This window comes from Falco naumanni, chromosome 5, assembly GCF_017639655.2.
Source record: "Falco naumanni isolate bFalNau1 chromosome 5, bFalNau1.pat, whole genome shotgun sequence".
Taxonomy (NCBI): Eukaryota; Metazoa; Chordata; class Aves; order Falconiformes; family Falconidae; genus Falco; species Falco naumanni.
The window spans coordinates 21,035,508-21,047,040 of NC_054058.1; the positions used below are offsets into that span (position 1 = coordinate 21,035,508).

The 11,533-nt window shown below is 41.9% G+C and overlaps 1 protein-coding gene across 1 annotated transcript; it reads left to right on the forward strand.

Annotated features, from left to right (window-relative positions):
* The first annotated feature begins 1,859 nt into the window (after positions 1 to 1,859).
* Positions 1,860 to 10,406, forward strand: RERGL (RERG like). Its single transcript, XM_040596383.1, has 5 exons — positions 1,860 to 1,927; positions 2,067 to 2,123; positions 4,404 to 4,477; positions 7,092 to 7,240; positions 8,259 to 10,406. The coding sequence occupies exons 1-5, from the start codon at positions 1,876 to 1,878 to the stop codon at positions 8,539 to 8,541; spliced, it is 615 nt and encodes a 204-aa protein (XP_040452317.1). The 5' UTR covers positions 1,860 to 1,875; the 3' UTR covers positions 8,542 to 10,406.
* The last annotated feature ends 1,127 nt before the right edge of the window (positions 10,407 to 11,533 follow it).

The window sequence follows — 11,533 nt, forward strand, 5'->3', positions numbered from 1 at the left end:
TAATAAACCAACATTGCCATGAATGAGCAAAGCATAAAAAAAACCATCAGGGAGAAGAAAAAAGCCAACCTGAGCAGTGCATCTTGAGTCCACTCTTTCTTAGGAATTAATCTCTATTGCAATGTACCATGGACCATTTATAGGGATTAAAACTGCCTTTATCAGTCTTTCAATGACATAGCGATTATCTGTACAAACTTCAACAGAAACAAAACTACATTCCTGACCTGTGAGACAGCCAGGTTCAAACCTCACATGTCTGTTTAAAAGGAACATCAGAACATTTATTTGAATTGCCTGAAAAAGTTGTAACCTTGGTAATGGGTGCACACGGATGAACAGTTTTAGACTTCCCTGTTGCAGCAGTTTCAATGTATATGAAATAGTAAAATACTATAGTTGTGCCAGTTATACCAATATGGACTCCAGCCTAGTGAATTCAGCATTCCACTATTTCAAAAACTAAATATTATATTAATATATGGTTACAATAACCATAAAAGGTCAGGCTAAAGTTCTTTTTTTTTAGAAGCAACTTTTGTCTTGAGAGAACAATACCAGACTACCAAAAAAAACCCGCAGAGCAAGATAGGGGCATCCCCTGAACACACCTCCTGCCATTAGCAACTTACAAGTCAGGGACTTTGGAGCCAAGTTGTGCCTGCATGTTAAATACGTTTCCCTTCACTAAGCATTTCCTTCAGCTGTAACAAACATATGTTCAAATACCTTGTCTGCCTCTTTTTCTGAGCTCATGTAAAACTGTTGTAATACCCAAGAGCAAGCATACTGAAGTAGCGCTTTATTGAAGTATTTATACAATGCACAACAGTTTCACCAGAGGAGAGGGAAAATATCAGAATAAATAAATACATTCAAGTTACATAAAGGAATAAAATACACATGAACCGAGTAAGTATACAAGTGTAACATAGACGTTAGAGCAATCTCCTGTTCACCAGTGGACTACCTAAACCTATGCACCCAAGTATTTGATGCATTTTCAGACCTGAACAGACACCAAAGAGCACTTGAGGAGCCTAATAACGAAATCCGACGTACAACAGACGCGAGGTGTCTTTTCTGCGGGTTTAGCCCTTCGTACCTCACCTTTCCCGTCTGCCGCATTCCCCTGCTTCCCAGGAGCGCTGTAGCCTCAGCCGAGCGCCACCCACCGCGGGGCTTTACATTCAGCACAAACATTCACAGGCATCGAAAGTCCCACCCAAGTTTTTGCAAGATCAGGGGTTTGGTGAGTGACGAGAGTTTTGAAACCTGGGACAGAGAACACCAGAGAAGCACAGAACACTTATTTTTAGGAAGTTAAACCCAGAAGCATTAAAATAATAATAATAGAAATAAATAGTTTCTTCAGTTTCACATTTCTGGTACAAAATGATGACAGGCTGCAGACAAACTCAGCAAAATTAAACACCACACCCCAGCCGGAGAATCTTTTCCTTCTGTCTTTCTTTTCTTTTTATTTTCCCTCTCTTCTTTCCCCTTCCCCCGCTGGTTTCTCACCGCGCTGGCACTGCGGACCCGGGGCGGAGGCGGGGGCCGGCTGGCGGCCGCGCTGCGGGGGGGGGGCGGGCCGGGCCGGGCCGGGCCGGGCCGCCTGGAGGAAGTTTGCCGGGTGGGGGACGAGGCGGGGGGACGGAGGGGATGAGGAGAAGGAAAGCGCTTGGCGGAGGGGATGAAAAGCCACGGCTCCCCCGCGCGCAGCTGTGCCTACCGGCCCCGCGGTGGGGCGGGGAAAGCCGCCGGCGGGGCGCGGGCAGGAGGCGGGCTGCGGGGCGGTGTCGCCGGAGGGGCCGCGCCCGCCCCCGGCGGCTATAAGGAGCTGGAGGCGGCGGGGCGCGGCCTGGCGGCGGCATGACCGAGGTGAAGCTGGCCGTGCTGGGCGGCAGCGGAGCCGGCAAGTCGGGTAAGGCGGGGAGGGGCGCGGCGGGCGGCGCCGGTGACCCCCGGCCTGACTTTACTGCAGGTTTGGCGGCGGGGGAGGTGCGGGGCGGGCGGCGGGACCCCCCCACCCCCCTAAACTTGGCGTCTGCTTCCCTCCGCAGCGCTGGCCGTGCGGTTCCTGACCAGGCGGTTCATCGGAGAGTACGCGTCCAGCGCCGGTGAGCGCGGCGGGGCGGGGGGGGCGGCAGCGGGGTGCGGGGCCTCCCCGTGGGGCCGTGCGGTGCGGGTTCGCCGGGGAGCGCGGGGCGCGACCCTTCGGACGCTTCTTGGAACTAGAAATTGGGCAGAAGCGCAGCTGCACAGAACTTGGCAAGATGTAAGTTTCCTCTTGCTTATCAGCCAGAGCTCCTGATTAAGTACGAGCTTTGAAGACGGCACAAGGCAAGCCGGGTATCTGTGCAGAGATCGCTTAAAACTCCGGTAGCACCCGGGCACGGCGGCTGGCGAAGTGCTCCTTCAAAGCCAAGATAACCGGGCTGCATGTGCGAAGCACGGGTAGATTATAGTAAACTCAATCAGAGAGGAGATAAAGAAGAGAGTAAAGAAACGGACTAAAAAAAAAAAAAAAAAGAAACCAACACTTCGATACCTGTTCTATTGAATATTTCCTTCTGTGCTCTAGAGGAGAGGTGAAACATTGTTTATCAGGCACTACTGGTTAATCAAAGCATAATGCAAAGCCCCCTGCTTTTGCAGGAATGCACTGATTTGATAGCTTTGTGGAAAGCCTTGCTGTGCTGAGGATGGAATTTCTCATTCATGCCAGAACAAATACACTGATCTTTAAGACACTTCTAAGATCTTGGAAGATGGCAAAGCAGGACTTGAACTTTCACATCCTGGGTAGAAGCACTATTTAAGTGATTTACAAACAGTTGGAAGCATGCACTCCAGCTGACAGGACATGGAAAGTCCCAAAACTTAACAAGGAAAGGCGACTGCGATCTACCTCCCTGCTGTAGTGAAGGACTCTTTCCAAAAATGCTTTTTGACAAAAACCAGAGTAGCTTCCCATGATCCATAAATATAAAAGAAAATAGAAGTACTAAGATGAATTACATTGAATATATACAAATGATCTCATTCTAAAACTAGAGTTACAATTGTACATAAATGCTCTACCAATACTTGTTACTATACAAACACAGACTGAAAAGACAGTTTGTGTCCCAGATGGCTTATCTAGGTCTTAAGCCATCACATGTAAGTTATGCAGTGCTCCCTGTGCTCCATGTGTGTTCTAACCCACCTACAACTAAAAACACGTTTGCTTGTCCGGAGCCTCCAATACTGCAAGTCTCAGAAAAGGCATGTCAGACCCACAGAACATTTTCATTTGTTAACAAATGTCTGTTGGAACATAAGTTTAGCTCTGTTTCTAGAGAGGAGAAAGGGGGAGGAAAGTGAGAATATGGGTGATAAAATAAATATCATCCCCCTATTAGTGGAGTATTTATATAAATTTTTATATACATTTATATAAATATTTATATAAAAATTTGTCTAATTTTGGAAACCACCAAAGGGCTGCAGATTTTATACACTGAGATACATTGGATTGGTAGTTCATCAGATGATGAACTCTTACAGAGGTACATGGAGAATACTTAAGGTGAACATGGTGCTGAACTGAAGATGCTGAGTTCCAGACATCACAGACCTTATCTGTGCCCATGTTACACAGATGTAAGTGTATTTTCAGTAGTGCCAACATTAGTTCTTGTGTCTCTACTTTAGTAACTCTGACAGATGATATCATAGACAGCCTGTTGATGACTAGTGCCATGAATGCAGGTTGGTTACACTTAGAACAACCCGCTGATTAACATAATAGTGATGGTCTGTCTGCGGTAGAGTTCTCAGGGTTGCTAGCGCTGGTGGAGAGTCCTAAATCTGCAAACTGATGCTACAGAAATATTTTAGAACCTAGCATTGTGCATCTCCTTTGCCTCCACTTGGGAAGAGGAAAGCTAGGGTCTAAAAGTATTAACTGCACTAATAGTTCAATGGGAGCATCACAGTGAAATGGTGTTGGTTAGCCTGAGTGGTTGGACAGCCCAGGTGTTATAAAATGAAATAGACTTGTTTCCAGCATGTATTTTTTTTTTAAAAGCCAAACCATAACTAAACAAATAAACAAACCCCCTATACCAAAAAGAAACAACAACCAACTGAACCCAAAACAAACCACCAAAGGGAAAAAAACCCGAACCAAGATCAACAAAACAAAACAAACCCACCTTCAACACCCACCCCACTCCCTGCAGACTTCCATAAAAACTGAAATACATCCCCCCACCCCACCCCCCACCCCAAAAAAACAAACAATCCTGCAAAAACTGTCAATATTATCCAGTCTCACAGGCACCTTTGTGGCCTTTTCACCTCCATTCCCCCTTACTAATGCTGTTTTTCTTTGGATACTGTGTATCTTTTAGAATGCATCTACACTAAACACTTATCCCTGGATGGGAGGCAGATACACTTGGAAATTTATGACCCTTGTTCACAGGTAAGAATTTTAGAGGGGAAAAAAAGGCTGCTCTTCGTTCTATCTGTGTAATGGTAAAAAGGGTTGGGAGGTTATATGTTTTTTACCTGTTTTGGGAATTTGTGCTTGCTGGTTTTTTTGAGAAGACTGAAATTTTATAGTTACTGTGGCTCGGAACTCCTGGGTACTTTACCATTTCATCAAAGAAGCCCTTCATTGCTTATATTTTTTGTAAATGGATTTTGGAATATTACTAACAGAAGTAACTTTTTCCCACTTCTGCCTTATATAGGTAAATACAGAGGTAAGTTATAGGATTATATGCAGTTTTCTCAAATACCCTAAATGGATGAGATTTAGTTTCTAAAGCAAGCAGTTTATTAGATGTCTGCAGAAGTGGTCAAAGTACATAGGCCTGGAAGTAAGACATGCACTCACAGAACAGATCCAAGGAAAGGCATAATGTAGGCTTGTACATGTTGCCAGCTGAACTTTGATCACAATAAACCACTTTGAAATAGAGTTTTTTGTATTAATTTCTTTCCTGCTATTACAGGAACAGAGGGACTTAGGTACTGTATAACACATGCAGACCTAGGTCGGTCTGTCTGGCTAATCACATTAGCTTGCAAGGTTCTGTTTCGGGTAGCGATCTTGCCTCTTACCAACTAGGATAATGAATGGTGAATGGTAATGCTAAAGCTGAAGCACTGAAAGCCTGACCCACACTTAAATTTGAGAACTGAAAACCTTAACCCAGTCAGCATATGAAATGAACCACCAAACAAATCTGACTTCCTAGAGACAAGCAACAACCTTGCTTGTCCCAAGGCCATGGGGATGCTGAAATAGCCACTGTGCCACGGAGTCCTTCCTTGCCATACAATCTGTTAGAAGCTACTGTTCTGTGGACTTCCTTCTACCTATCTCAGACCCCTTTCCTAAGCCCACTTACAGCTTTCACTTACTGTTATATTAAATCCTGTGGCATCTGAACAGCTTTTTATTAAGATACTCAAAACATTGGGAGTGGCAGCTAGCTAGGGTAAAGCAGATTAGACTATGTTATGGGTAGAGACTTTTGTTGCTACAGTTTGGGCTTTTTTGCTTTTAAAAACAGAGATCAGCTGTGTTAAGTGCAACTCCTCTTGCCAGCACTCTTTGAGCTGTCTTGTAGCGGTTCTTAGGAACAAGGCCTAACTTTATCTGTTTGCTCCTTTCTTCCTGACTCGGTGCATGCAGAGGAGTAGGTGGCACATAGTGCTGATCCTGCTTTTTGTCTGATAGAACTGGTGATTCTAGAAAGAGATGGGTAGGGTATGGAGTTCTTGCATCCCATGGGACCTGGGGAAGAAAAGCAGGTCCCAGGAGGAGGCCAGACTGGGGAAGGAAGCATTTCCATTTTTGTTTCTGTTTCCTGAAACCTTCATGCTCTTTGGGGTTTCTCTCTAGTAGTTGGATCCCTGTTCTGAGAAACAGCTGTGACACACACAAGTCACCTTTACTGTCCCTTAACAGTCACCACAGCACTAAAACCTTGTTGTATTAAAGATACTAAAGTCTTCAGACTGTTCTGGAAACTTGTTTAATTTCTTTTTTTTTCATGCATCCCCTTTCGCTGCCAGCATTCAGTTACTATCCCTCACGCTAAGTTATAGCCTTCCCAGTCCAGCTGTTTATGGTGCTATAGTGCTGCCCTGATGCTGAGCTAATCAAGGCAACCAGGGTGAGATGTCAGTGGAGATGATACATTGCATTGCAAGTAGCAAAATACTGAACTAGTGAGGAACAACTTAAAACAGTCCTCAAACTACTATTCAAGATGGGTTTTCCACAAAGCAAAAGCATTTTATTTTTTTTAGTTTATTTTTTCTTTTTTTGGTCAGCTCCCAGTATTTTACCTAGCTTCGGACACATGGTCTTGCTAGCTGCTGCTAAATCATCTGCAGTCATAAGCTAATATAAAATAGTTTTTACGTTACATTCCTTAGCTTAATGGGACAGTTTGCAGCTGTTGCTTTCTAGAAATCATAAGTGTGAAAGTTTCTTGGGATGAAGGGACTCAAGGATTGTTATAACCCCGTTATCAGTTGAGGGACTTGTTACTAGTTTTATGAAAGTCAACTGCAGATTGAAAGGAGGTTTTTTTTCTAGCTCTCTAGAAGGTTATCCTGTGAGTAAATACTGTTTCAGAGTTGAACAATGCAAAGAAGAAACAACACAAATGAAGAAACAAAAGAAAAGAATTACGCTTACTATAGTCAGAATGTTAGGAACATGCAAAACTGCTACAACCAGGAAAGCACAAATATTGGTGGCTCCTGTATGTTTCATTCTTATGTAACTGCAGAATATTCAGCATAATAACTGGCTGTACAGGTTATGCAATTTTATTGCTTAAACTAAGTGTAAATATTTCATAATTAATTCATCAGTGATCCAAAGTGCAATCTGTAGTGATGGTTATCTATTAGGCTTTTGGAGCAGGAATCATCTGAATTCAATGCCAGGTACGTAAACATATCAATATATTTTGGAATAGAAGATACAACATTCTCACATTCACAGTGACAAAGAAAATGCTCTGAAGTGACAACAGTAACTTTATTTTTGTATGTGAATTTGAACTTTTCAGCCACATCGGGGGAAGCTCTCCCTCACAGATGAACTTCACTGGGCTGATGGATTTATCATTGTTTACGACATCAGTGACAGAGCATCATTTGCATTTGCGAAAGCATTGTTGTACAGGATCCGAGAGTCTCACATAGGAGCTTGTAAAAAGTAAGTGGCATTATTTTTTTTTCCCCTTAGCAAACATACAAAAAAGCTGAGAATGTTTCTGTGAGCTGTAGGCATCCTAGTAGCAGTTAAAATCCAGCAGCATCCAAGTGGTGTAAGACAATATTAACAATAAGGTACCTGAAGGTAAACTGTGTTGCAATTTGCAATCTATTTCACCGAATCCAAAGACAAGTACATCAGGATATTTGTTCTTATTTCTTACAGCACTACGATTTAAATAATTGCCATAAATCTGTCTGCTGCAATTTATGCCAGGTAAAAAGCTGGCATAGTCAGTCTGTGCTTTTACTTTCCCACTCTGTTACCAGTGGAGATGCACCAATGTGGGGCTTGAAGAAAGCATTTCCCACAAGAAATGAATCTAGTACCATGAATGTTTCCTAAACTGTGGTGTGTATTCCTGCATCAGTCAGCTGAGATGCTTTCTAAATAAATGCGAGTGAAATCCTTTCCTTATATCAGAAGCGGAGTGAAAAAAATCCCAAACACAAAACCCCCACACTTTTCTGTGTATTTTACTGCTGACCTTTCTTAATTAAGGTCTCTCTGGAAGGAGTAATTTTAGCAAAAGCTTGGAATTGGAATTCCTGTGTTTTCTTCTGAATTAAGCCACAGACACTGATGCATCTCTTTGACTCCACTCTCTTATCTACAAATGAAGATAATGATCAGCTTGCTTCTTCCTGAAGTCAGGAGCTGACAATATACCCAGCAGTATAGAGTATGAAAACTGCAGTGGATGAAAAATACATAAATTCACTGAGTAGCGGAACCAAAATGAAAACTTACTGATAGGGAGTAGTTGTCTGGAAAATCCTTTGATGTTTGACTATGGCAAATGGAAAAGTGTAACTCTACCTAGCAAGGTCAGGGGGTTGGTTTGTTTTGGGTTTTTTTGCATGCCTATTATCCTGAACGTACATACTTTTCATACACACTGTATATAGCACAGTATTGTAACTTAGCTTTTCTCTAACTGGAATATTTTTGATTTCAGAATGGTTGAGTCATCAGTATTTTTGGTTGGTAACAAACAGGATTTATGCCATATGAGGGAAGTTGGCTGGGATGAAGGACAGAAGCTGGCAATAGATAACAAGTGCCAATTCTGTGAACTGTCTGCAGCAGAACATTATCAGGAAGTTGTGGCAATGTTCATGAAAGTCCTAAGGAATATCACCTCCAATTTCAAAGTGAAGGAAAAGAGACGACCAAGTGGATCAAAGTCAATGGCCAAGTTAATCAACAATGTGTTTGGAAAGAGAAGGAAATCTGTGTAAAAGATGGTTAGTTTTGAAGTAGGAACAAGCTGAAATAATGGAGCACAGGCAGCTCTTGGGATTCAGTCAATTTCCTCCAAAGGTCAATGTCTGGAGGACTAAGTAGAAACCAAAGGCAGGAGATAGTATGGTCAAGTGGACAGGGCCTAGACCTAGAAGACATGACCTTCTATTTCCAGTTCTACTACAGATTTACTGTGTTAGGGCTATGTCACTTAAACTCTAAGCTGCTCCTCTCACTCTTTATCTCATAAGTTCTTCAGAGGAGAGTTTTAGTTGGTATTTCTTCAACACCAGCATGATCTTGCATAGAGCTTCAAGATGCAGCTGAAGTATAAACAGTTATTTCCAGTAAACAGGCTTGCTGGCCAAAGTCTTACTTCAGAAGTCTGAGAAGTAGCTGTGGCTTTTGTGCAGGAACACTTCTTGCATTAAAGAAAAGCAAAATACTGCTGCTTCGTGTGATAATGTATTTGTATTTAACTCAAGGAAGGATGGCTCAGATCCTCATGTGCCTAAAGGTGCCTAACACCTGCTGAAATGCATATGAATTAAATGCTTAGACACCAAATCTACAAAAGGTATTTATCTGCAAAGCTGCCTTGCAGAGGCACCAGAAGTACAGAAGCAGATAAACAAAGCAGTATTGTCTCCTGTTTCAGTATTGATTTTTTTTCTTTTTTTGAGTGATGAAAGAAAGTAGAGAGGGTTGAGGGAAGTGGGAACTGAAATGTTAATCAGTGAGCATTGGACGAGTTTGGCTAGGTCATTGCTTAGTGAAATAATGTTAAAGCTAGCGCGGCTGTAAGGCCAGAGCAACTTCTTGGGCTGATCCTTTTCACAGAGCATTTTCACTGGCTGTAACAAAGTTTCCTTACCTGTAAGGTAGATGTGCCTGTTCAATTTTAGATGGGAGTGGGAGCTTGAAAAGCACATGGACTGGTAAAAAGCACAAATTCTTTAGGATGTCTGCCTGGATTTAAAGGTCAGCCTGCTGGTAAGACCTGTGCTCCTAGCTTTGCATAGAGTGTTTTTCCTAAGGACCCATGTACTTACAACTAGTCGTTACTATGGTATTGAGATACTACTTGAGAGAGTGCTAAGGAATGTTATTTAACACTTTTCAAATGTGGATATTAAACATCAAATGGGTCTAAATATGTTGTCAGTTGACATTCAGAGCTCTTACTGTAGACAACTAAATAAGGACTTAGCCTGGTGTGTTTGAAAGTGCTGTGCTAATACAGAAATTATGAAAGCGGACTGATCTGAAAATAAATTAGTGCCTCCTACCCATTTCAGAGGACAGCTGAGATCCAGTCTTTATAAGTTGCTGAGTTGAAGCCTACCTCAGCTCTGAAATTTTACCTGCATTGAAACTAGTAAGACTGCTTTATCAGTCACAGCAGAATACTGATTTTCAAATGTCCACCCCACCAATATAAAAAAGCTATATAATCTTAGCATTACTGTTGTAAAACAAAACTAAAGCACATTTTAATAAGTGTTGACCAAAGATCTTTTTAAAGGAAAAGCTACTGTTTATTTCACTTGTTTTAAGAATACAAATATTGGAATTAGTTCTCAGTGTTGACAGGCACAGTGTTGGTTTATTCCTATGCAGATGCTGCTCTGCCCTATCAGGATTAGTGTATTTAACTGTATTGTCAATGTCTATGAGGCTGAACTTGGAAGACCACTCATGTACACCCTTCAGCTTTCCAGCACACACGGAATTCCAGAACTACTAATAGACTGTCAATCTGTCAAGTAGCTGTATCTCGCCAGCTCTAGCACTGCCAGATTCAAGAACTTCTTACCTGTATTCACTGCTATGGTATTAAATAAACTGGATACAAGATGGATGTATTAATGTGGGGGTTTTTTTGGTGTGTGTGTTTTTGTTTTTTGTGTTTTTTTTTTTTTTTGTAACTTTACTGTGGTATAAAGCTACAGACTTCTTGACTACCATGAAAGTGAAGCACCATGCAGATCTGGAATTCAAATCAGAAAAAGTAAATCTGAGAATCAGACACTTGCACAAGAGAGAGCTGCTAGCTGTTTCCTGTCCACAATGAAGAAGCCTTCATGTACCTTTCTGCAGTGGACAGTAGAGAACTATTAAAAAAAAAAATCGTTATCCTTTAACAAATTGTTGACAGCCACAAGGAAGCTAATTAGTTTTGATTTGCTTGTATTAATGGGAATGTGGTCCTCCAGATAGCAGTATACCCCACATATTTCCTTCCCTTTTTGTCAGATGGGGGAAGTGTTAGAACACAGAGTGGCTGTCTTCTGGCCCATGTGCTAGATTGCACTCACCTGAAAACCAGGTGAACCAGCTGCAGGATGCATTTAAACTTAAGCATACTAAAGCACCCAGTACAGATGTAATTTAATGTTCTTAGGATCTGAATTTCACTTGTCTGTTATTGTTGGTAAGTACAGATAACAAGAGTGCAGAATTTGGGAAGGAATTCAATTTTAAAGCAGTAAGGCAGATACATGTCCTCCACTAGTATTTATTTTTTTTTTTACAAAAGTGAAGGCCTTTTAAAGGAAAATAAAATTACTTAGTGTTCTTGGAGTTTTAACATGAAGGCAATAAGTTACTGGCTCTGCCACATTTGAAAATGCAAAACCCTGCTTGCATAACACAGTAAATGATGTAACTGATGTTTGATGCTCACCCTTGACAGTGACATCACCTAGAGCAGACTCCTTGAAGAGAGTGGAAATCGAGCTATTTGTATTGCCACAGATGGCTTCAGCATACAGCCCCATCCTTTCCCACCAGAAGACTGTGAAATTGCCAAACCAGAGTTAAAAGTTTCTTGCTGTCATTATCTGGAAGTTCCTGTTTATATGAACTCTCTAGTTTCAGCAAAATTTTGCCTGGCAAAGGCACTCAGAATTTATGCTCTTTCTCCCTGTCTTCAACCTGTTTTTACTTTAGAAACAGTGACATAAAAGCAAAGAGATTCTACTGAAG